Source organism: Poeciliopsis prolifica, unplaced genomic scaffold (genome assembly GCF_027474105.1).
Source record: "Poeciliopsis prolifica strain line A6 unplaced genomic scaffold, Auburn_PproV2 SCAFFOLD001, whole genome shotgun sequence".
NCBI classification, from domain to species: Eukaryota; Metazoa; Chordata; class Actinopteri; order Cyprinodontiformes; family Poeciliidae; genus Poeciliopsis; species Poeciliopsis prolifica.
In genome coordinates this window covers 22165013-22190653 of record NW_026562376.1, presented here as the reverse complement: position 1 = coordinate 22190653, position 25641 = coordinate 22165013, and the positions used below count along the sequence as shown (strand labels likewise).

Below are 25641 nucleotides of genomic sequence, written 5' to 3'. Positions count from 1 at the left end.
AACTGCATTTTCATCTTTTTATGGCCACAAAACGGGTCAAACGTCTGAAAGGAACATTTGCAGGAGAACGCGACACGCGTTTGTCCATTTTTCTGCAGACACGTTGCATGTTGCTTGTGAGCAGCTGTGCAACAATCATGGGCGCCTTGGGTGCTTCTCTGATTAATGTCAGCTTAATCACAAAGTCATGGTAGGTTTGAAGTTGCGCTTCGCCCCCTGTGACATATGCAAAGCTCAGGATATCGTTTCATAACTTAAACTCTGTTTTAAATTTTTCTCTCATTTTTTTTTTTTTTTTTTTTTTTTAACATTCTTATGGAGAAACCTCACACGCACACAGTCACACACATGCATACACACCGACACTCACACAGGCGTTTATCAGACACGCTCTTAGTCGGGCAGCTGCTGCTGCTGAACACGTCTTGTTCGTGTATTTTGATGCCATGACTGTTATTATTGTATTACACATGGATATGTTGTTCATCGCTTTGGTCCCTTCATTTATTTTTGTCCCTCTTTCTCTTCTCTGGTCACTCTTTCCTCTTAAAACTTCTCACCTCCCATTTCCTCCCCTCGGCTCATCATATTTGAAATAAACCCAAAGAGATTTCCGATAAAGTTTCACACGGTGCTCCACTTGTGAGAGTAAACCCGTTTGGCCTCAACAATTGTGATTGGCACATTGCTGGACTTGACACGTTCAGATAAATTTGAAACAATTCTCTACCAGGCGTCTACTCTCGTCTTCCGTCGGGATTGCTTGGACAAAGGGTCGTTGGCGAGACAAACGGCCTTAAATTTACGGTGAAAAGCAGATGCTACGCTAGGCTACACTCGCAGCGTCTAATGGGGAGAGCAGGAGAGTCCTCCGGTCCGAAACTCGTGCAACGAGGTTCTTCCACAACCTTGAGCAAGAGTGGATGGACGGAGTAAGTCTTGATTTATTTTATTTTTATTTTTTGTTCTTTGTCTTTTCACCGATGCTTTTGTCTGTGCAGAGCTTTGGTTCGCTGCCTTTTGTCTTCCAGTGTGCGCCGGTACATAGACTGAGCTGACCTTGCTACTCGCAGCAAGACGCCGTGAGATGCAAGCGAGCCCCGACCGGCCATGGCGGCACGACCTCTGACAGGTGAAGTGACAAACATCGATTTTCTGCGCCGGATGACGGTGGGGATTTCTCACGCGGCGTGTGAACCTCCTGACCTCGAAACCAAAGTGTCAGGAGCAAAGAGGGAGACCTGACAAAACAAATCGACACGTTTGTATTTCAGTGACTTTAGAAAGGATCGGGCTGTTGCGCACATCGTGGTTCACGACAGTAATTATACTGGGAGGATTTCAGTTTGAACTGGTTGGGACTCACCAAACCTGCGAGTTCAAATGAGCATCAATCAATAAGTCCTGAAGTGCTCTGAAGTTTCCACAGGACTATAGTCTTATAAAACCTAATATTTCACTAATATAAAAAACTAATTATTTTATTTTATTTAATTTGTTGGGATTACAAATTAAATGAATTCCAAACTGAGAAATTATTGGAGTAATGGGAGTTACAGTGGGAAACTTGACACAGCAAATTGAAGCTGCAGTAAATAATTTGTGGAATTCTTTTGTGCAACTTTTGTCAAAACTAAAGGGGAAAATAAATGTTTTATACATAATTGTTAAGATATATTACTATGGCCAGACTGTGCAATATTAAAAATCTGTAAAAAGAGAAGAAAAAAAATCAAAAATCTAGCCACCCTGCCTCCTTCCTGTTGTCCTACTGCCAGCAGCAGAAATGCACCACTTGGTCAGAAACAACCAATCAGAGCCAGGCGTAGGGTCTTATTGCTGCCAATCATTATTGTGTACTCACTGCTCACACTGTAACCAGCCTGCTGCATGTGCACAAGCTTGTTAGCATTGGATAAGTAGTTCTCCTGTAACAGTAAATTGTTTCCACTACCAAAATTTGCCGCAAACCAGCAATCTTGAGCAGCTCGTACAGAAACAACCAAGAAGATGGCAGGAAGTGGCACGAGGACGAGGGTTTGTTTTTGTTTTTGTCAGACAATGTGCGGCTGGCTCCACCAGAGCTCTCGCAGCGCCGCACAGTTCATGAAATGTGTGTAAAATCGTGTTGAACTCCCCTGTAGAATCACAGACTGTGATTTGAAGCAAAGCCACTCGCAAGGCTTAGAGGTTTCTCGCTCCAACACCTGAATGAGACGCAGACGTCTCCTCTGATTGGCTGATAGATGATGAGCGTCACGGCTGATTTTCGAATATATCTTCATCGCTGCCTTTTAATGGCTTCTTGGGTGCACAAGTCTGCTTATGTGTGATTTTGATTTAAATTCTGTTTTCTGCAGAATGGATTTCAATTTTGCAATAGTCAGAAACCTTGTAACTATTGTGGCTCCATCAGGGAAGGAAATGCCTCAAAAAGAAAAAAAAAGTCTTAATGTTACCCACAACTTCTTCAATTATTGACCTTAATTGACCTTAATTTAACTCTCACTCAGCTGTTTATTCCAGTACAGCTCTTTTACTGTTTATTAAGAAATTTCAGATTTATTTCCCAGCTTAAGTCAGTAAAAGTCTGCTTGTTGGAACAAAGAAAAAAAAAAAAGAGGAGTTTCAGAGAATAAATTTTAATATCCTGCTGATTGTGTAAATCTGGCTTTGCAGAAACAAGAAATCTGATGCAGCGCTTCCAGCCCGGTAATATGTTTTAGTAATATGCTGCAGTGCATTACTTATTGATCTCAGGTGAGAGATCAAAGGCGTTTTTTTTTTTTTTCCTCTTCTTCTTTCACTTAGAGGCTTTTACAGTCTCAGGCGACCGGCCTGAACTCCCCTCTCTGCACCTGAAGTGGCTCTCTGAACACGTTTGGCAGTTTTAGATGTTGCTCATATTTCCAAGGGGGACAGATATTCAAATAACGTCTTCTTGTGTAATGTGTGGATGCTGATCGTAGTCTTGCATGCGACTCACTACATTGGACTCCAGCATGTTGCTCCTTGTACTGCCACCTGGTGGCCAGGGTAAGTGAACAAAAAAAATTGTATTATTATTAAAAAAAAATTAACTTTCAAGAATTATTGAACTTCTCAGTTATGTTTTGCATTGAGACTTGTGAGGTAAAAAAAAAACAAAAAAAAAAACAAATCAACAAAAAATGAAGAGCTAAAATGATATTGAATGATGGCGCATTGAGTTTGTGTGGGCAAGAAAGTGCAGTGAACAATTTCCCTTTAAAAGTGGACATAACGTTCTGTTGACTATTACAACTTATGAGTTTTGCAACTGTCTGAGTCATATCCTCTGCCTTACAGCTGGACTCAAAGTGATTTGATTTATTGGGGAAATCTAAAAATTCACAAGCGTTTGTGACAAAGAAACCAAACGAAATATCAGCAGTAAAGCAACACGACAAATACTACAAGTGGGTTCTTGAAATTAAACACAGAATGCCACTTAGGCTCAGAGTGTTTCCACGTCGGTAGAGACTCGGCAGATCTAAACTTCTATCTACATAAAATAAAAATCCTAATTGATGTTAGCATAATTTATGACTGAGTGAACCTCAGCCTCTGAGCTGCAATTTCTAAGGTTCAGACTTGCAAAAGGAGTCCCTTCTCTGGACTCCTTTTTCCCTGGTCAGCTCCTTCAGACTAGTCAACAGCAACTAGCAAACACGTGGTAGATCTGAGGAGCTCATAATAGGAGGCATTTCTCAGTGAAATGCTGGTTGAAAATGTTTTTAAAGGGTCAACAGAGGAGCCATGTGGTGATGACTTCCTGAAGAAAGAAAGAGCGGGAGCTTCTTAAAGAGACAGTGGCCCAATTTCAAGGTGTGAAATTGCAATGTCTAATTTAGTAAAGTTGTATTTGATATATACAACATTTTTATGAAGTGAAAGCAACATAGTGACCTGACTGTGCTATACAATGGAACTATGCGCCTGGAAAACACATCATACCTCTTTAATGAATGATTCTTCATCCTCCATTTTCTTTGCATTATGCTACTGAACGTGTTTTCATTCTTTAATCTTCAGCGCCTCAGACAATCCCGCCCAAAGCACTGCACTGGAGATGCAAACATGTGAGTCAAAAAGCCATCAGAATTGAGATGAGATGGTTCTTCCAGTGACTTGGGCCAAGGTGAGTTTCATGCAAGCAGAGATCAAAACTCTAAAATCAAATTTACAGAAAACAGAGTTCGGGACGCAATTATTATCACACTCGGTTGCTTTTAATGTGTGTGCAGCGGCGTGATTGGCAAGCCTAATCCTCCCTGCTCTTGAAGTAAACATATCATAACACGTAATTATTTAGACTGAGAGGACGGGGGGGTGGGAGAAAGCATCGCTTAGGCATCACTAATAAACCGGGTAGATGCAATATTACGTAAGTCAACTATTTACCTATTTTCACGGATTAGCCCGGAGGAAGGCAAATTAGCTTGACGCTTCCGACGGTTTGTCAAAAGAGGGAATGTAATAGGCTTACAGCAGGAGAAAGTAACTCAGAGGACTGGCGTGTGATTCGGCTGCACAGAATGAGAGCTTGAAAAATGGTGTTGGCCATGCTTTCCTACTGAGTGAAAATGTTGTCTCATGGTCATTGGGAGAGATGAAAATGTGTCCCTTGGGTGAGCTGATGTTATCAGTAGCTGCCGGTCAGCGTTAAAAAGAAAAAAAGAAAAATCAAAAATCAAAATCACTGCGGTTGGAGACGATGCAACCCGGTCAGTTATTGACTGAAAGGACTTCAATTATTCATACTTTGACTTGCTTTTTCTTTTTATTCCTTTAAAACCCAAGCCGGAGACTGAACTCTGAAAATGGGCTCAGTTAACACTTTGCTAATGGTGTTAGCAGCTGAAATTGAACCGTGAGCAAATGATATGAATAAGAAAAATATTACAAACATCATAGTCTTTAAAAACCAAACACCTGGGGGTTTCTGAGAGGAATATGCTGCAGCAGCCAGGACCATCTCTCTTTTACCACGTTTCCACAACAAGGCAGTTCAAAGTGCCTTACGTCATAGAGGTCACGAGTTATGAAACTATTAAACATTTACATTTTGTCAAATTCCATCATCAAAATCATCAAACATATGGAATACGTTCGTCAGTGTTCCATTTTAACACTAATCGGAGGTAGCTAGCTTTTTGGGGGGTTCAGATAGCAACAAATCAGCAACAGTGTGTCCTGTGGAGGCAGATTTATAAGCTGTTCAGTGTTAAGTCAGCAAACGAAGAGGAACATAGTTTTCCTCTGTGTGTTTGATTTATGTTATGCAGCTTACAGATTCCAGCGAGGCCTCATGTTGTGACAGTGAGCGTTGGCATTCCTGAGACATTTACAGAAACACAAGCAGCCCCTGTTTATGCCGTCACAACTGCTACCGATTGTAATCTACACACAGGCGTCAAACACAGCTTCACCCAGAAGGTCACAGAGCAGACCGGAGACAAAAGTCTGATATTATACCCACAAAATGTCATACAATCCCAAAACTGCTCAGATGCTGGAATCCTGAAAATGGCATTCTGTCTCAGTGTGTGCAGGATGGACCTGACTGCTTGAAACCACCGAACAGTGGAGCTAGAAGTTGATACTTGCTGCTGATTGGAAACCCATTCGCAGACAAATAACCTTTCAAATCTTTTTTCAACAATCAAGAAAAATATATAAATTTATTTATTTTTATTTTTTTAACGTGGATATTTTTTTTGGCCTTATTATAAATTTTCCAGGGACATTCTGCTATAAAATTGCATCATCAAGTGACTGTGTTACCTTCAGTTGTTATAAAAATGCTGTATATAACTCAACATTTTACTTTTAATTTCAATATTTGAAATATTTTAAGATATTTGACTTAATTTAATGCTTTGAAATTGGCCTACTGTCCCTTTAAGAAGCTCCTGCTCTTTCTGAAACGCAGCCTCCAGGAAGTCACCACTACATGGCTCCTCTACTAACCTTTTAGCAATATTTCTACAGTAGCAGAAGTCGTTTCTCAGCCGTTCCGCCATATGTTTGCTAATTGCTGCTGGCTAGTCTGAAGGAACTGAGTGGCGGAGGTCTGCTCTGTGAGACGGAAGCTCGGAAGTTTGGAAACTGCATCTCCGGGGAGGAGCTTCATCTTTGAAGGCGGAGCTAGGTCCACTCAGGCGGTTTTCGCAAGGACATGCAAGGATTTCTCAAACATGCATAAAAGGCTCACAGCAACACACCGGGAATGTTTTTAACGAGGGAGTAACACTATAACTCGATGCAAAGCTCAAAGATCCATTCCACATAAAGAATGAAAGAAAATGCATCTCGGTTTTCAGGGACCACAGAGCATCTTGAAGTTGGGACACATTATTTATCTGAAGTTGCACCAGCTGTGAGCAGATAGGTGAGTAAACCCAGAGTGGATGAATTATATCTGGTGAAGCTAACCTTCACCCTGCCGCCAGCAGGCGCTTCTGTCCTTGAAACACACAGCACCGCGTTCAGACCCCTGCTTTTTGTCCTGTTCATCGTCCAGAAGAAGCTCTGCTTTCAATCAAGCGACGATTGTTTGCCTTCCTGAACGCAGCACACATACAATTCCTCCCATCTGAGCTCCTTACGTTTCTCTTCCTTATGTGTGTTTAAATGTCAGGTATCACGTTCTCTAAATCTGGTTGAAAATATAATTCTAAGAGTAGAGTCAGAGCTTTTTTTGATTTCTCCATAAATCCTCTAACCCATGTCCTTTGGTCTCCAGAAGCCATGTGACTGTTCGTGAACCCTTGTGATTAACTGGCTTTCCTGTTTGTCGTCTAACAAACAGGAAATGCAGTGTTTTTCACAATAAAGCTTGTTTAAAAATAACTAAAATCAGGAGCTGTTAATGGTTGGAGTCAAATGGAATCGGTTTGGGGAAAACTTTTTGCCATGGAGAAAGATCCACTGAGTGAACCTCTGCATTTGAATGTTTTCATCCAACAGGATGTTTGAGTTTCATTCGATACAAATAAAATGCGCCGACTAATGCCGCCAATGCTGGCGACAAGTCAGTGGAGATCAATTCTTTGAAGACAGTGACACACATTTGTGGTACATCTGCTACATAGAGGCACAATTCAGTCCGGCCCTGTATAATACGCCGTTCTTGGTAAATTAAATATCCGGAGGAGTTTTTGCGGCTGGTCGCGGTGAGGAAGGAGCTGACGCAGAGAGAAAAGCCCTCCCTGTTTCTCACATTTGGACAAATGGATATGGGTCACGAGGAAAAGAACGTGACTGCAGATGAAATGCGTTTTCCTTTTTCTGTAAGGTCATGCTTGGCGATAGCATCGCAAGGAGTCAGCCCAGATGCTACGAGGCTCTTCTTGCTGGACGTTTCTCGACCCTGGGTCAGCCCCGAAAACTCTGGAGGGGCGACATCTATTCCCTCTGAGCGGAGGATCTCCCACAGTGAGCTGGGGAGTGACCCAGAGGAGGGTGACGACTCGAATTGCTTCTGACCTCATATCCCAGTAACTTGATATTCCATAAACGGAAGAATGTAACTAGAGCGATTTTCATCAAACATTTTTATTAACTTATTTGACTAAAATGACTCAATAAAACTAATAATATTGAAGCAAATATAAAGAAACAACAACATAAGTTGATAACAGTCATCCAGTTTCCTTTTATTTGTGATTTAGATGGTTTAAAGTGAAATAAAGCAATATAACATGTTTATATATATATATATATATATATATATATAATATATATATATATATATATATATATATATATATATATATATATATAAACTTGTTACATATATAATTTATATATATATATATATATATATATATATATATATATAGCTGCCGATATAATATAAAACAAATAACATGGCTCTTTCCAGTGGCTCTACTGCCATCTGCAGAAATCTCCCACTTGTTCGGAAACATCCACTGAGAGCCTGCGGGGGAAAGCCTCTCTCGGCCAAACACAACTTGAGATAATTTGGTTAATAAGGAGAGAAGTACGTGGTCCAATAAACTCTGGTGATTTTGACAGCAGCAAGTGGATCATACAGCCGTTTTTGCGGTGATTGGCACCGCTGTTAAAGATGTCCAAAAAAATCCTCATAGTAAGTAAGTAGTTGCTATGGCGACCTTGGTGACCTCAAGAAGGACGTTCTGCAGCTCTGACACTGCAGGATGTTCGGGGTGGAAAGGTGATCTTTATAGGGGTGGCCGGAGCAGGCCAGTATAAAGAGTACACACTAAGAAAATAAACGTGCTAATATGAAAATATCCATGCTAATATTTTCATAAATTTGACCCCAGAAAGGATGAGGAGCAGATTCTCATGAGAGGGAGCTGTAGTTACAAATTTAGAAACTGTTTTTCAGAAACAGCACATTTCTCATGCTGACCAAGTCAGCATATAGATGAGTAAAATCTAATCTCTCCTTTTAATATGTTTTAAATTCTGTTTCATGAGTTGTTGAACAAAATGTCTCCTTTACAGTAAAAAAGGTTTGAAATTCGTCTCATTTTCACCCACACGTCGGGAGAGCGCCAGCAACGCACCTTATGCGTTACTAAAAACAGAACATGGCTCTGTTTTTCATCACTCTGATCTCCTCTGTACATGTACGGCTCCGGAGGATCGGCGGCGGCGGCAGAAAGGTGGATGACGTGAGAGCCTGAGCGTGATGGAATGCCCTGTGTGCTTGAATGTGAAGTTGCATTCCTGTGACAGAGAAACGAGCAGCTCCAACCCGATTCGAATGTTGCGCCGTGTCTTTTCATGCATTAGCTGGTGAACGGTTGTGAAACTCATCAACCTTTTGTGCTGCACAAAAGGTTGAGAACCGAAAGGGAGGAAGCCGATAAATTCAGCACTAATGTGGACACTAAACGTAGCATTTCCTCTGCGTTTGCTTTTTTGCTGTGTGTCATGTTGGCCGTCCAACATTTCAATTCAGTCTTTCATTTTTGTGAGGAGTAATTACGTGACCTCTGCTACTTCTTCTTCGTCCTCCCTCGGCTTTGGCTGCGTGTTATGGTGCACGACTTAAGTATAAAGTCCAAAATTACTTCTTTTATAATAAGAATAAGTGTCCGGGTTAGATTGCTTTTTTTTAAAAAAAAAAATTAATAAATTATGATTATTTTCTTATTTTTAAGGGTGCAAAATGTGTTTCGAGTAGCATCGGTGCATGTCCTCATTCACACCACTACTTGTTGTCCGATGTTTGATTGAGCTTTGCACTTCTTTTCCACGACCGCAAGAATTTGACGCGCACGTCCGGTTGCAGGGGGATAAATTAAACCGGAAAAATGAAGCAAAGCCGCCAGAGAAGCAGCCACAAAAGAAGAAGCAGAAGAAGAAAACAGTGCTTGCCGATGCAAACATAACAGATATTAAAAGATTAAAAGAAAAATGGGGTGAGCAGATGTTTTGTGAGGTTGGAAACACATGAAACATGTTTTTTTTCTTAAGGCTGGAGGATGCATATAATGCATTTTGGTATGCGTGGATGAATGCAAACAGAAGCCTGTTTGCTTGCAAGCCTCCGCCCGACACCTTTAATCAAAGCACGCCGATGCATTATTAAAAGCCCCGAAGCCTCCCCGTGAACACAACCGGCTTCCACTAATAAAGGCGGCTTCCCCGCACCTTGGCTTGCGTCAGGCGCCGCGCTCCAGCTAAAGGGGGTCACTGATGTTTGCGGCTTGCGTAAGCCTCAGCCCGGGCTCTCGCGTTCCTGCACCGGCTCCCACTCACTTCAGTGGGTGACATCCCCGCAGGGAAAGCTCTGCTTCCTCGGGGAGGCGAGGAGCATGTCATCCGCACAAACCGCTGGCCGAGGCTCAAAGGAAGCCCTGTTTTTTTTTTTGTTTGTTTGTTTTTCTCTCGCTCTCTCTTTTTCTTTTTTGTAGCGTGTGTCATGCTGAAATAATCAAGGAGGCTGCTGCGGTGTCAGGAAAGGTTGTGTGCAATAAACAGCGTCCCGTTACGCGAGCCGTGTGTGTGCGTGCGTGCATGTGTGTGTGTGTGGGTGTGTGTGTGTGTGTGTGTGTGTGTGTGCGTGCATGTGTGTGTGTGGGTGTGTGTGTGTGTGTGTGTGTGTGTGTGTGTGTGTGTGTGTCGTTTCACAGCTCCGCTCGCAGACGCTGCAGCTAATGCTTTCTTGGAATGGAGGCAGCTGAAAGGCCTTTAGTGTTTTTATGTTTGTTTACTAAAAAAAGAGAGAGAGACCGAGAATGGTACCTCAGGACAGAGAGCTGATTTGGGGGCTGAAAGCAGGAATATTCTTTCCACTTGAGTTTTTTTCCACACTTTGCTATAAGAAAACCACAGACTTTCATGAATTTCAATGGGACTTTACGTGTCAGATCAACAGAATTAGCACAAAACTGTAAGGTGGAAGAGAAATTATCCGTTATGTTCTTTCTTTGTTTCGTTTTACAAAGGAACTTTTACAATACTTCACAGAATCAATTATAGCTTGAAGTCTTTTCTACACGTTTTGTAGATTTAAAATGTCAGGTTTATGTGTTTTCCAGGCACATAGAGTCACTTTATAGCACAATCCAGTGAGCATATTACTTTCAGTTGTTTTGAAAATGCTACATACATAAAACGTGACTTCATATTTCAATGCCTTGGATTTGGGCCTCTGCCTCTTTAAGAAACTCCGCCCAGGAAATCATCAAAACGTGGCACCTCTATTAACACTTTAGTGGCGTTTTTACCAGCATTTCACTGAGAAGTGTCTTGGTCAATGAGCTCTGAGGATGCACAGATCCACCAGGTGTTTGCTAATTTCTGCTGGCTAGTCTGAAGGAGCTGAGGCGGAAGTTACGTCTTGAAGGCGTAACTTCAGATTCCACACCTCCTATCCTCTGAGAAACGACCTCTGCAAGACACTGTCATAAAGATGACATCAAACCCACCATGAAAATGACGGCGTCTTCATCATGAATGTTTATGAAGTGTCATTTGGTAAATAATGACACTTTTAATGTAACTTTTAGTGCAACATTCCCTACAGAAGTTACCTACTGCAGCTTTCATAAGCAAAAATGAAAAGAACATCAGTTATGTTTAGTCATGTTTCAAAGTAACACAAGCATTTCTTGTAATTTTCTCCAAATGTGAGGAATCGGCTTAAAAGGTCGAAGTTCTACGGTTCTTTTCAAAGAGCTGCGTTTGGATTGAGCATCCAGGCTAGTCGACAGTGAGAGGGAAAAAAAAAAAAAGACTCTCCGTGTTTTTCTTCTTCACATTCCAATTACTCGGGGCTGCATTTCCAAAGAACTGTATGTACAGCTGAGAGGAACGCCTAATTGAGCTTCGTGGACTCCAGTCGAGAAGTCGCAGGCAAATTCTAATTGCACACTCACTTCTCCAGCCATGGGAGAAGCGAATGAGGGATCATTTGCAAGCCAAACGCCTGAGCGACAGGTAAAATTGAATCTTCAGGCACCGACGGCGACGGCAATTATTAGTATTTTTTTTTAATATCCAGGCAGAAAATCCTCTCGTTGTAGTGCACACGATTGTTCATTACCAGAAATTTTTATTTTTTTTAAATTAGAGAGAAAACGTGAAAAAGACGAGTCTCGGATCGCGTGATGGCCCGACGCCGTCGAATTGTCCTTCGTCTTTCGATGGGGAAGACTGAGAGCGGATCCAAAGTGGCCCGCCTCTTTTTAATCGGGTTTGAGTTTAATTAGCGAAGGCTGCGGGCCGGTGGGAGAAAGCCGTCAGAAAGTCTGGCTTGTGAAGCACCAGGAAGAAGTTGGTAAACACGATTTGTCTTCAACAGTAAAAGGTTGACCTGGTGTGATCACAATTAGAAGAGAGTCCTAGAAATCTGCAGGGGGAATAGAAGCGATGCTTCCACTGCGTTTTGACGCTTCGAAAATAAATTTGCCTCACGTTAACGCGCAATTTCGAAAATGTTTTCTGCTAAAAGGTTTCGGAGCTGGAATGAGGTGGGGTTCTTTTATTTTAGTACAATCGAAACTAGTTCATTTCGCAAACCTGTAATGTTTTTCCGCATCACACAAGTCACATCATCAAGAAAACGACAGGAAGTGGTTGGAGGACGATGATGATTTGAATCGCTTTTCTCATATAAAGAAAACGCAGCACATATGAAATTGTGTTGTTTTTTTCGACGACAGCAGAATGTGCACAAAGTTGTTTTGCACATTTGCAATGAAACGCAGCAATTGAGAGCGATACAGAGAGGAGCGACTGGTGTGAGGCCTCTAAACCAACGTCTGTCAACGTGTAGCGCGCGCACGTATGTGTGTGTGTGTGTGTATTGATAAGATTTACTTCTTCTTTTAAAAACGAGCCAAATAAATCAACAGGCTGCTCGACTGGGAGTGTCTGAGTGCTGGGTCGGCAGAAAGAAGCAGCATATGATTTTCCAGCCCCACAGACATCTAAGTTTGTGTGTGTGTGTGTGTGTGTGTGTGTGTGTGTGTGTGTGTGTGTGTGTGTGTGTGTGTGTGTGTGTGTGTGTGTGTGTGTGTGTGTGGGGGTGTGTGTGTGTGTGTGTGTGTGGGTGTGTGTGTGTGAGGAGATGATGAGGGAAAAAAAAACAGGGCGTCCCTCTTGCGGTCCCACCCCAGCCCTGCCCCCTTTCACATAGAGAAGTATCCTGTAGCAGATCAACCCCCCGAAAAAAACTGGAAACTCATTCAGTCTCTTCTGAATGGAGCGTCTTTAACGTGAAGAGTGTAGGACTTATAACGTAGAGCAACCCCGACAACACAAAAATAAAGAATACCATGCGAGCCCTGAGTCCGGTCCTGGTTGGTGCCTTGGTGACCCTGCTGCTCTGCCTGCCTGGCCCCGCGCACGGAGGTAAGCGCCACAGCAGATCGGCGTTCGCATCCCGCGGCCGCCTGTCCGGTTCAGAGACGGTGTGCGAGGCGGGACGTCAGATCCCCCCCTGTACGTCAAAGGCATGACAGTCAGGGGGAGCTGATGCCTCAGACTTCAACTGAACTGACTTCAACTTTAATGCTGCTTTCTTTTTTTCTTTTTATGTAAAAGGTGTACCTTGTGAAATTCTCTACAACCTCAGTGCCCGCATCATTCATTGTGCTGAAACTTCACGCGTTGCTTGGACTCTTGTCCAAAGTCTGAGACAACATCTGTTCCCTTCTAATCCTCTTTAAGTTTTCTCTCCTTCTTCTCGCCTCTCTTCGCCTGCAGCCGGCTTGCATTTTTCTTGAAAGTGTTTTGCACGTCGCCAAAAGGAAAGAGGCGGCGCAGCCGGAGCCCTGTGAGCTTATAGGTGCCCCGTGTCAGAGGCAATGAATGGCTCTTTCAAAGAGAAGCGCGCGGTGGCAGAGCAGAGCCGCTCCGCATTCACCCGGAGAGAAGAGATGAAAGTGAGAGAGGGAAAGCAGGGCTGTGTGAGGACAGCAGCGTGTGTGTATGTGTGTGTTTGTGTGTGTGTGTGTGTGTGTGTGAGGGAGGTGGGCTGCTTCATGGAAGAGGCCCATACGATGTCCTCACAGAGAAGGTGTGAAGTGCCACAGGTACACTTTCTCGATGACACGACAACGCCAGAGGGCAGTGGGGTTCAAAAGTAGCAAGTCGGTTCACCGACGCACAACATCAGCAGGAAAACGCGTTATAAACCGTCTTTGGTTCGGACAGCTGTTGAGTCCGTTGCTTCCCCCTCCTCGCCTCCGAAGTGTCAGTGCGCTTCCCGCCAAACCTCTCCAGGAGAGGCTCATTGGCTGCTGATGAGGGCAGGATGGGGAGGGGGGCAGAAGTGACTTTGATCAGAACACGGGAAAACCGCTCTGTTTCGGGTTAGGGTTAGTCAATCAAAGCTCAGGTGGGAAGTTGGGCTCGGTTTTCTCCGCAGTGTGATCAGTTTCATCTCTGGCGTGGGAAAAAAAAAAAAAAAAAGAGTGATTTTCCCCTCATGTTTGCTCATTTGCAGATGAGTCCTGCTGAACGAAGTGATGGCGGTGACACCTCTGCTGGAGGAGTTGGCGGCGTGTTGACCCAACGGTGGCTTGTCGAGTTATGTCTGCTGGCAATTGGCGAGGCGCAGTTTAAGCGTGGCGCCAACGTTGCTGTAGCTGTGCTGTCTGGGCAGATGATGGAGATGATGCAATCTGTTCAAAAACCTGTGTTTTCCAAATTTTCTCCACAAACTATCGTATTGAATTTGGACACTGTCTGCAGAACCATTGCAAAGGTTCTGCAGATACTGAACTTTACCATATGGAGGCTATTTATATCCCTGTAGGATTTCATATTTAATTTGTGTTCAATTTAAAACTCATATAAAGTAGGATAATGTGAAAAATTTCGTTATTAGCTCTCTTTTCAAAAATTAAAGCAAAAATCTTAAGAGTATTTGAGTGTCAAAACCGGATTTAATTTGCTGGGTTTCCACTGACGATATTCTTGCGAAACTTGACATTTTGAAAAATAAATTTGCAAATTCAAAGAAACCTTATCAAAGTTTTGGCACTTTGATAAGGTGATGTTTTTTTTTTTGCCCATATCAAAATTGGTCTACTTTACAAAACTGCGATGAAAATACTTTTTTCCACACCGTACTAGTTACATAATAAACAACTGGCTATTGCCACTGCCGAAAACCACGAAGAAGACGACGACAGGAAGCAGTTGGAAGATGGTGGCATGGCACGTTTTCTAACGACTTATTGCACAAACAAACTTACTCACGTGTAATTTTAACAGCGCTTTATTTAAGGAAACATCGCCACTGTGAAATGTAACTCATAAAGGTTTTAAGTGAAATAATCTGCTAATGGAACTGGTCGTTTTTCTTCAATATTAAGGATTTATTACTTTTTTTAAACTTATAAACAAGCTCTGAAAAGTTACTTTATAAGTCAGTTTTGTCTAATTTCAAGCCTACTGAGACATTTGCACTAGAAACAAAAATACTTGGTGAGATTTTCTGTTTTTACAGCCTCCCTGCCTCCTCAGTGTGACAAAGCTCACCCACTGACCTCAGAGAGCTAAATGCTAATGTTGACCAGATGTGTCAAGTTGACGGTTAGATTCTGGGGGCTCCACAAAATCCCGACCACAAGCTCCAGATGAGCTTTTATACAACAACAAAAAAAAGTCAATAAGAACGTCATCACTTTCTTGTTCTGAAGTTGTTGTTTTGTTTTTTTTGTCTCCCTTCCCGTTTATTAAGAGCTCTGTTTGTACCAGTCTGGTCCAGGAACATCTTGCACAGGAGCAAAAGTTGTTTAGACGAAGCAGTGACCGTCGTTCGTCATGAAAAGTGCTCATGAGTGGAGAAGTTAAAGTTTCTTTCTGGTGGTAAAATCTTGACTCTGGGTTTCAACTCAGGTGTCATAGCTGCGCTGCAATGTTGGCGTCAGAACAGATTTCACAACTTGACCTTTTTTAAAATGCACCTCCCAAACTACAGGTTACTTCTAGCTCATCGTATGGATAAGTCATAAGCTTCATCCTCAAATAACGATTGTTTTGTGATCAAGGTATAAAATAGGTCAACTCAATAAACCTTCTCTTCATTTGCTGCAATGTATGTCTTATTGGTAAAGTTTTGCTTGCAAAGGAGAATATTTTCTTTCATGTGAGTGTTGTGACAAAAATATCAACGGATAGAAAAATACGAAACATAGCCATGGCTACGATTCATAAAAAAGACATTTTAGCAAGGCTGTTACCAAAACACTTCAAAACGGATCCACGCTTTGGGATATTTACTCTTAACAGGGTGGGGTGTTTCCTTGGTAGCAAGCTTGCTTGACTTTAGCATCAGTGTTGTCGGTAAAACAGCTGACAACAAGATTGCATCCGGTTTTGAAGCAAACCAGTCTTACGACTGGCTCCAAAATATTAAAAATGATGATATATTTCTTATAAACAGAACTTGTGCAAACACATCAACCCTACTGTTCTCTGCTGGACACACAATACCAGCAGAAGTAGCTAATAGTTTAGCAAAACTCCAATCAAAAAGTTCGGCGTGGATTTGTTACCAAAATAAAAGAAGCCAACGTCCTGCGAGTTTAACCATTAATCGACTAATGGTCACATTTGCAAACAGAAACGCTCTTTGGAAATGGATATAATTTAAACGGCCCTCCAAAATGACTTTCTACGATGCAGCCTCGCCGAGAAGCGCCTGGCTGATTCCACCATTATACCTGTAAGAAATGGCATTGCTGCGTTAATGGATGCCAACTTTTTGAGACGCTGATATGACGCCGCTGTGAAATGTAAAAGTGACATTTTTATGGCTCGGGAGGAGACAGGCTGTGCCGCGCTGCGTGGATCAGCCATGTGAGAGCACTTTTCCACATCAGGGGATGCTCACTTTATCATAGAACCATCTGAAATTGGACATGACATGTTCCTGTTTCAACTTTTTCCGTCAAAACATCTCAACAGCCTCCGCGTCTCCTCGGCAACCGTTTAGGTTCGTCCATTCGGCTGAATAAGAGAGAGAGAGAGAGAGAGAGAGAAACAGTACTAATAACTGGCCGGCCGAATATTTCCGATCCAAACACGCCTGTTTGGTTGGTATGGTGACAGTTTCTCTTTTTGTCGCTGTGTTAGTAAAAACAGGAAGTCTGATGGCGTTAGTGACATTTTGGAGCTGCAGCTCTTTTCTTCAGCCAGTGAACACATCTTGACTTTTCTCTCGCCCCGTTAGCAAACCCTCCACAGAGTCCTAAAATTTGCTGTGTTGGAAATCCATTTGGTGTGTTTGGGTTTCTCCTCAGAAACAACCACAAAGAGACAGACGAGCAAAATATGAGTACGATCGTTGCGTGAAGGCGAAGGTCCGCTTTCTCCGTTGCTGGACATCGACGGGGAATTTGAAGCGCAATTTGCCAACAGCAACTTAAAATCTCCAAACCAAGTCCAAGAGAACTTTCCTTGCTAATGTGAACGGTCTGCAACAGGTTTAGCTGAGACAGGTGTAGCTCCAGATGTCGACACTGAAAAGGTTTGGACCTGTCGTAATGAGTCCAACGAGAGGAGTTTTTTTTTTTCTTCTTTCTGTCTGCGCAGCATCTGCTCGTGAGTGAACGAAGAACATGTTCCCCCTTCAACTCTGTGAGGCTCATAGGAAGGAATGCATGAAACATTAACAAGCGACGATTCAAAATGAGCCAGGTTTTTCTTCCCAAAACGTTGGTTTCTATATGAACTCTGGAGGCTCCTGTGCTTCAGCGTTTCCTTAAAGCGCCGATCATTTTCTCCCGAAGACATGCTGCTCGCTTGTCCTTTGGACTTTATGAAAGCAAGACCCCCTTCTAGCATCGCTCAAGCGATCAATATTGATATTACCTCTCCTAATGTAACTCCCTCACTGCTCGCCTGACAATTATGGCTGCCACTTTCAGGCACAAAGTTTCAGGCAGTCATGGGTTATTAACTATTTTTTTGGGCATTCTGGCCCGAGGCAAACATCCTTGAAGCCGAGGAGCTAAAGTTGTCTGTGTGAGCAGCCGGCCTCACCCTGCTTTTTTTTTCTTCTTTCTGACTTCATCTCTTCCCTGCAGGATGATTTCCCTCCCCAACCTGCGGCCACAGAGTATGCAGCCCTGTAATTGCCATGCCCGGCCCAGAGTAGATTTACTCAACAAAGCTTGATTCCTGCAGCGCCAGCGCTCTCACTTCTGTCGAGGAGACCTGACATACGCCACATGCTAACTCCTCCGCCTGTCGTCCAAGTGAGCCGCTTCGGTCGGATAACAGTTTCGGCTGCAGGAAAGAAATGCGAAAGAGTGCTCGAAACGAGAGGGCACCTCATGTATTCGATCTTTCATTTCTTTCAGTTGCAACCGCAACTGCTCCGTCCTGTTATATTTGGGGAAACCGAGCTGACCTTGAAACAATTAAACACGTGCCGATACGTTAGGCGGCTCATTTTCAGCATATTGCTGGTAGAAGTTGGACAAAACATGACAAATAAGACGCGGGCGTACAGCGCGGCTGGTTAGAATCTGCAAATTGAGTTCTGGTCCATTTGGAAAAAAACTCTTTCAGCTTATCCTCCGGAGTACATTTGGCCAGCCTTCTCGCGAGGCCGGATTAGTGAATGAGCAGCAGCTGCAGGCAGAACTCAAGAAGAACTGAAGTCCACAGGTCATTTGGGAATGCAGATGATTGGAAACCTTGAATATTTCTGCTTATACTGGCCGTGTTGAGATTTTGTTTACTGTCTTGCACTTCGAAGCAGAACAATTGAGGGAGCGTTCACACCAGACCTGCTTAGTCCGCTTTAATTTAACTCTCGTCAGCTTGTACGGAGAGTCTGGTTTGTTTGGGCAGGTCTGAACGCACAATTGGACTCTGATGTGGATCAAAGGGCAAATTCTGGTCCGCCACCAAATCGGACCTCCGTTCAACTGAACTCTGGAGGTCCAGAGTGCAACTAGAGTTTCACTTGAAGTGACCTTTTAGGTTTGACCTACGGGTTCCCAGATTTTCTGAATGTCCAACCCTCAGAAAAGCACTAAAAGTGCTTTATGTCAACGCTGTTAAAAGCAGAATTTTTCAGTACCCAAACTGTGTTCCAAGGAATCTCCGATTGTCAAATAATCGACTCCGAATTTGATAACTAAGTATTTTAGATTTTAAATTGGAGAACCGTTCAGCCTCATCCAGAAACTGCAAAACAGCCGTCAACTTTAGCACTGTTAGCAGCTAGCTGTAGCTAACAGTAGCACTCACTGTGTTCAAATATCATTTATATTTTCAGTTTTTGATTTTGCTTTTCTAATTACTCAAAATGGCTGCAGCACAATTTCAACCAGAGGAGGCTTCTGCCACAAATATGTTACCGGGCGCCGTCGTTCTGCCTGACGACAAGCCTTTGTTAGCCGACTTTGTCAACACGAAAGTGAAACTCGAGACCCATTTCTCTTCCTTATGCCATTCAGTGAAAGCAGAGCAGTTACTGTGTACCAAGCAGTGCATAATTTTAGCTCCAACGAAGCATTGTGACTGTCTTGTGGGACGGCTGTGACCGTCTCTGTCCCTCCTGCTCCGACGCCTCTTGCAGCATCTCGCGTTTCATCAGTCACGTGGGAGGCGCCCACCATCATATCTGCAGCGAACGACGGCCATGTCTGCAAACGCGAAGTGTGAGTCGTGTGGCGCTGGACAGAATCAGTCTTTGGTGGAGGCGGGAGGGGGACAGAAGCTGAAGCCATCTGGTCGTCCTTCACAGATGTGCCAGATGAACCCTTCTTCCAAACAAAGAGACGCATTCTGCTTTCCTATTCCTGCTAAAAGTTCTCGCAGAGTTGAAAAAGCTCTGTCTAAGACATTGCTCATGTGTGATTGTGGTAATAAAAAAATGTGTCACAACGTAATGTGTAATTTTTCCTTTTTGTATTAGAACTGAGTAATTTGTATTTTAGTCTTTATTTTAAAAAAAAAGTTCAGTTGCTTTCATTCAGCCGTTGTCTTTAAAGGTTCAAGTATTTTGTGACCATTTGAGAAATGGTCACATTGTGATTCAGCAGCCTTAATAAGAAGAAGGAAGAAAAGACACATCCCTCGCCTTGAGGACTCGTTTTCCCTTGGCAGATGATCTTTCCCCGCGCTGCTCCCTTCGAGGCGGCTGGCAGTCAAAGGCGAGCAGCTCGGATTATATTTTGGGGCTCTGATCTGCTGAGAACGCAGCCCACACACAGACCTCATTTAGCCCTCTCCTGTACACAAAAGACTCTCTTACATAAACACGGGCCCGGATCCTGATGCTAGGCAGAAGGTCAAAGGGCGTCTTGCGACGGCGCTCCTTCATTATTGGAAACTCTTTTACGTCAGCAGCAAAAAAATAAAAATAAATGCTTGAGCAGCAGTTCATTGACAGATGGGCTACACTGAGATTCAAGGTCCATAAGTGGCAATTTGGGATTTCAGATTGTTGTGATTACCTTGTAGCCGTGTTATTTTATGCATTCTAGGGGCCTGGTGTTACCTACAGCAGCAGCAGGAGGTCCAAACCGCACCGAGAGGAAAATACTCAACGTTTCTCGAGAAGAAGGAAACTCCAGAACTGTGTCAATATTCCGCCGACGTGGAAACGGAAAACACAACAAACCCGAGCCACGCCGGCCCCGCCGCCGCGTCTGGCCGAGCTTTGTGACCGCGCAGTCATAACAGATCGACAGCGACGACAAAACTTCTAATCAGGGGCTGACGCTAAACACAGAGCAGAGCCTGTGGAAAACACCCGGTGCGACTATGAGCAGAAGGAAAACAACAGCCGTCGCTTCTCCCGAGAAACATGGCGTCTGTGGAGTTTCTGTCAAATCAGAGCAAACCCAGAGGCTCCGGTGCTTTGAATGTCCAGAAGAGTGTCGAATTGGATTTTCTGATTATTTGTTCGAGTGGGGCAACAAAAGAGAAAACTGGGTATCAATAAAGTTTCACTTTGTGTATGTTGCTTTTAATATTATGTTTTAATAAAGATCAATTCAGAGTTAGACAAATTGATCTAATCCATCAAACTTTAAGCTTTTGTTTCATCTTTTATTCGTCGTCTTTCACTTAGTTTTGTCCCGACCTTATTTTACTTCCAAAATTTGAAACGGACTGGATTGCAGTTTTAGTTGCCAAAACGAAACAAAGCATTGAAATGAATCCCGTTTTCTTTATTTATTTTTTTTATCTGGGGAAAGTTTGAGCTCTGTTTGGTGAAAACCGATTAAACAGTTATGTCCTCATATGTCTATAGATTCTAGATCTGGCTGAGACATTAGTCCTCTGATCCTGGAGATGTTCTTCAGGTGATAGAAGGCCAACTTTGTCAAGATCTACAGCCTCAAAAGTGGAAATTTCAGTCAGAAATTTGAGTCAGAGTTCAACTTGTCCATCCAGTTAATCCTGCAGTCATTTAGATTTTCTTTTTTTCTTCTGCAAACTAAGTACGCGCAGCAACACAGAGGGCGAATAAAACCAACCCTGCTGGATTATGTTTTAAGCGACAGGTAGAAGTCCGGGCAGGGTACCTGCTGTGCTGAGGCGCCCTGACCGAGGGCAGAACTTTTTCTTTTAATTTTTTTTTTAATGCAAGTGTGCTGTGACCCTGAGAAAACAACAACAACAACAAAAAGAAAGAGAAAACACTGCAGCAGCAGCAGAATTGCATGTTTATTCTTGATAAGAGCTTTTGGGGAGTTTAGTGCCCAAAATGAAAATTCTCATCATCGCAGGACTGCCAAGCTTTCAATAAGCAGGAATTATGCATGACCAGATGCCTCGATACCAGCGGCCTCCACGGGCTTTTCTTTTCAGATTTTCTCTCTTCCCTTTTTAGAGAGGACTGTCTGTTTTTATCGTTTTGACTGAAGATGAATGCGTTCTCTCTCTTTTTTCTTTTTTTTTTGTGCCTGCAATTGTTTCTTTTTATGGGCTGGATAAAAAAGAAAAAGCAGAACAGAGGAGCTTTTGTTAAATTAATCATTCGGTTTATCCCAGAGGGATTAACCATTAGGATCTTTCCTACTTGTTTACTGCGAGTGTCATCATTTCTAAAGAGCCGTTGTCGTTACGGGGCCGTAGCCACGTTAATGTGTTACATATCGTCGTCATGTTTGATTCATTAGCAGCGCTTGGCCTCTTCAGCTTACAATGCGACGCAGTGACTCATTTGTTTATCTTTTAGTTTACAAGCACTAGATGTGTACAAAACATCGATATCGAGCCGGTATCGGATCGCTACTAACGGGCTAAAATTGATAACTTTTTAAAATTTTCTTTTGGCTTGTTCTCAATTTATGTTTATTCTTTTGAACAAAATCATGTCAGTATGTTAATCAATTGTTTTTGTGACACCTTCAAGCTTTGTTAAAAGAAAAAGAAAAAAAAGCAGATGGAGGTTAGAGGTTTTATATCTCAAACGTGAATAAAAATAATCAGTATCAGTATCAGTGACACCGGGCCTGTATTTATTTGGTATTGGATCGATATCAAAATATTCAGTATCGTACACATTTAACAAGAATAAGTGTCTGTGTATTTTACTGGGATTTTAAGTGACAGGACAACAATATATGTTGCATAAATGTGAAGTTGGGGAGCCTTTTATAAAAAAAAAAAGGTGTTTCTATAAAAAGGCATAAAAATTCTTCTTAGGTTCTGAGGGTTTTTTTCTAAAACAGGTTGTTGTATCTAAAAAAACAAACTTTTAAGCACACGGAGTTGTTTTCAGGAATGTTTTCATTCACACGGGAACGCAAAGAAAATGATGTTTTTGTTCCTCCGGACCTGTGAGTGGCGCTAAACAAGCAGCATGGTACATGCGCATTAAGGCTAGCGGGAAATAGAACAAAAAAACAAGAATGACGAGAAACAAAGTGAGAACAGAGTCTTTTGCAGAACGGCATGTCGCAACTGAAACAAAGTATATAGCATGTAGGACGCCATTGTTGTTGTGTACGACGCATTTGGGGTTATAGGTCAGAATCACCTTTTCTTTTTTTTCCCCCCCAAAGAAGCCGATTTTACAGTCCTTAACATTACGCGAGGGCAACATTTTCACTCCAGAATGAGTTTTATTTAGAAATAAAAATAACTTTTGGTTCCCCTAACATGTCGTTTTTATGTGGGCGCATGAAAAAAAGGGCTAAAAACGTTCCTATTTCGGAAACAGGTGTTCCTGTGTGAACTTTTGCCACAAGCCATTTGGAAGTCAAAGTCAACATGTGAAAGAAACTAAACAAGAGAGGTTTTGGCCTCCTCTCTGTGAGCTATGAAAACTAAAAATTAAACGCCGTACCAAGTTGGCTTAGTTGGTAATTGCTAAACGCTGTTGATAGTCATTGCGAGGATTTAAGGAGCTAAATACAACACCTTGAAAAGCAAGACAACACTGGATATCCAGAATGAATGGGCTGGTTTAAATCAAACAGGTGTGTTTGTGTGAGAGACTTTGCTTACTGAAAAATGTTTGACTAATCTAGATCTTTGAAAAGAAGAACAGCGAAGCATTCAGTCTCTATATGTGAAACTCAAACCCAGAACAACTTGCAGCTGCTTTGCTGATCATCCATCTTCTTCACCACAGTTTGAAAACCAAGAGTTGGTTTTCTTTGGTAATGTTGGTCCATCACGTAAAATCCCAGAGAAACACATGGCAGCTTGACTCTGGAATGGTAAAAAAATAAATAATAATGTGACAAAGTTGAGAGGGCATTGTGTCTGCAAACCTTTACAAGGCTCTGCATATGTCTCAATCGGTCATCTGACATTAGTTTTGGCGCGGAGAAGGCATGTGGAGCCCCTGGAAAAGCAGCATGACTCAGATCATGGGAACCGCGTCCCGATTGGTCGAAACGGTGTTGGGAACAGCTTGCGGTTTCCCCGTCCGACATCTGGAGCTGGCGCGTTCAGCTTGGGGCCGGCCAAATTTAAAAAGGGCTTTAATCACATCCTGCTCTTTCTTGCCTAATATGGACGTAAAATAAAATAAAAAAGAAGGCGGCGAGAGGACCTCAACGTGCTGCAGTCAGCGAAGTTTAGAGAAACACCAGAGTGTTGTTGGGAATGGGCCCGGCTGCTATCAGACCCGATTATGTTCTGTCAGCAAATTTCCTGCTTCTGGGTCGGCGGCTTCATCAGATAAATCCACTTCAACAGGGCAAAGCTGGACGTGTGTGTCTGTGCATGTATACGTATCCAGGGAGCCATGTGTTGGATTTCACGTGGGGCGAGGCTGGATTCAGTTTCAGGTCCGTCTGGTTTGCTCTGGCCCTCGCAGACTGGAGTCTGCTATTTTAACAGCGGTGGTAGCTGAGCATGACTCATTATTTTAAATAAAGAGAACTCCGCTGTCAGTCCGCGGGGGGGAGTCCCAACACCCCCACCGCCCTGGAGCGCCGAGGGGAGATGACTCATGAGCACAAGGCCGCGGTGGCTAATCATGAGGCGTCGCACTCAGGACTAATTGTTTTTCTTGTGACTAAGCCTTCGACTCTGATACCGACTGCTTCGCCTTCGAGATTAAAAGACTTGATCTTCAGCCCAAAGGTGGCGCGCGTCCACATTTAGTCTGCGGCAAACGTACGCAGAATCTCCTCACGTTAATGCTGACTACATTCATATTCGATCCTCTGCTTGTGTGAGCCTCTACCACCTTAAAAAAAAAAAAAAAAACACAGGGACCGAACTTCAATTTTTATGCTTTGACCCGCTTTTTCAAATGGATTCGGGCCTGAGTTTTAACGGCGATGGACTGATGCAGAAATGTTTTGGTGTAAACTCTTTCATCACAGCTCGGCGTGTCTGTTTAGGGAACATTGTTCTGCTGGAATGGCAAAATCTCCCCCCCGTTTCTAAAGGCTTTTGAGACCTGAGGATTTTATTTCATAACTGCCCCATGGACAAAGTATGGAGACTGTATTTAGCTCCACAGATTTCTAGCACAGCTACCATACAGGATAAAACATTCAGTGTTGGTCTAGTATGACCAAAACAGTGGTGGACACACTTCTGCTAATGCCCTAACAGCAGGGCTAATTTATCTATTTTGTTTGTTTAGCTCTTTAGCACTTTTGCTAACTTTACAGACGTTTAGCACACTTAGCTTTAGCGTCAGCAGAGCTTCTGTTTATGATTAGTGCTTTGGGGTTAGCGCAACTGATGTTTTAGCAAGCAGTCCTCACCACTAGCCAAAAGGCAGCTGCTTCCATGTTTGCTCTGTTTCCCTACATGACCTGCCACAAAGTTTAAGCTAGGTGGCAAAAAGGAATGGGCAAAATGTTCAGTCGCTTGTCGTACAAAGGTTGTCGTTGCAGAACATTGCAACAAGAAGTATTAGTTTTGTTTCCGAGTAAATGATTAAGTGCCATGTTTTTTTCACATTAGTGTGTGAAAACAAAACAAAAAATAACGTTGCTGGCGAGTCACCGGAAACAGATTTACAAGGTTCTGAGTCACTGGGATGAGTCACTTGGTGCCTCATTCACTAAAGAAAATGGGTTTTTCTCATTCTAACTTAAATTCATTGATAGGTAGTCCCATTCAGCAGTGAGCATGAACTGATGTATTGTAGGTTTAATATGGCCAGTGGTTCCAAAAAAACCCTACAACTCCAATATTTTCAAATACTTGGTTATTGTTAATATTTATCAAAATTCCAAAATACTATTGCAACACGGATATGGGCATTAAAGTCTCACATGAAGTACAATGTTTGCAAAATATACACTCATTAAAAAGAAAAAGGAAAGTCTTTGGGGCTGCCCAAAAAAAATCACGAGCCCTGGGCTAGAGCCTTACTCACACAAAATCACAATAAAAACCTTTGAAGTTTGTGTTTGCAATGAGACAAAGTGTGTAAAATATCACACACCTGCCTGCTTCGTGAAAGATTTTCATCTGACTTGGTCAGAGTTCACTCTGAGTGTCCAGCTTCCCTGCTAGCACTTGATGGCTTTCTGCAAAAAAAAAGTGTCCTAGTTTGTTTTTTGCGCATTTCCAATTTTCGGTGATGTAAATAACCTTGGTGTCCCCCACCTCCAGCCGGGAATCTTGCCGTGTGCAGCATGGCGGCATAGAGGCAGATCAGCGCCAGCTCCTGTCTTGAAGATCATCATCAGCGCTGCTTTGGGATGAAGAAAC

At 42.8% G+C, this 25641-nt stretch overlaps 1 protein-coding gene across 1 annotated transcript in view; it reads left to right on the top strand.

Annotated features, from left to right (window-relative positions):
• Window positions 1–12717: 12717 nt before the first annotated feature.
• The window catches only part of cspg4 (chondroitin sulfate proteoglycan 4), a 72829-nt gene continuing 59905 nt past the window's right edge, over window positions 12718–25641 (top strand). Inside the window, 1 exon segment of the mRNA XM_055034087.1 lies at window positions 12718–12879. Within this exon segment, the coding sequence (XP_054890062.1) occupies window positions 12804–12879 (76 nt within the window). The 5' untranslated portion in view covers window positions 12718–12803.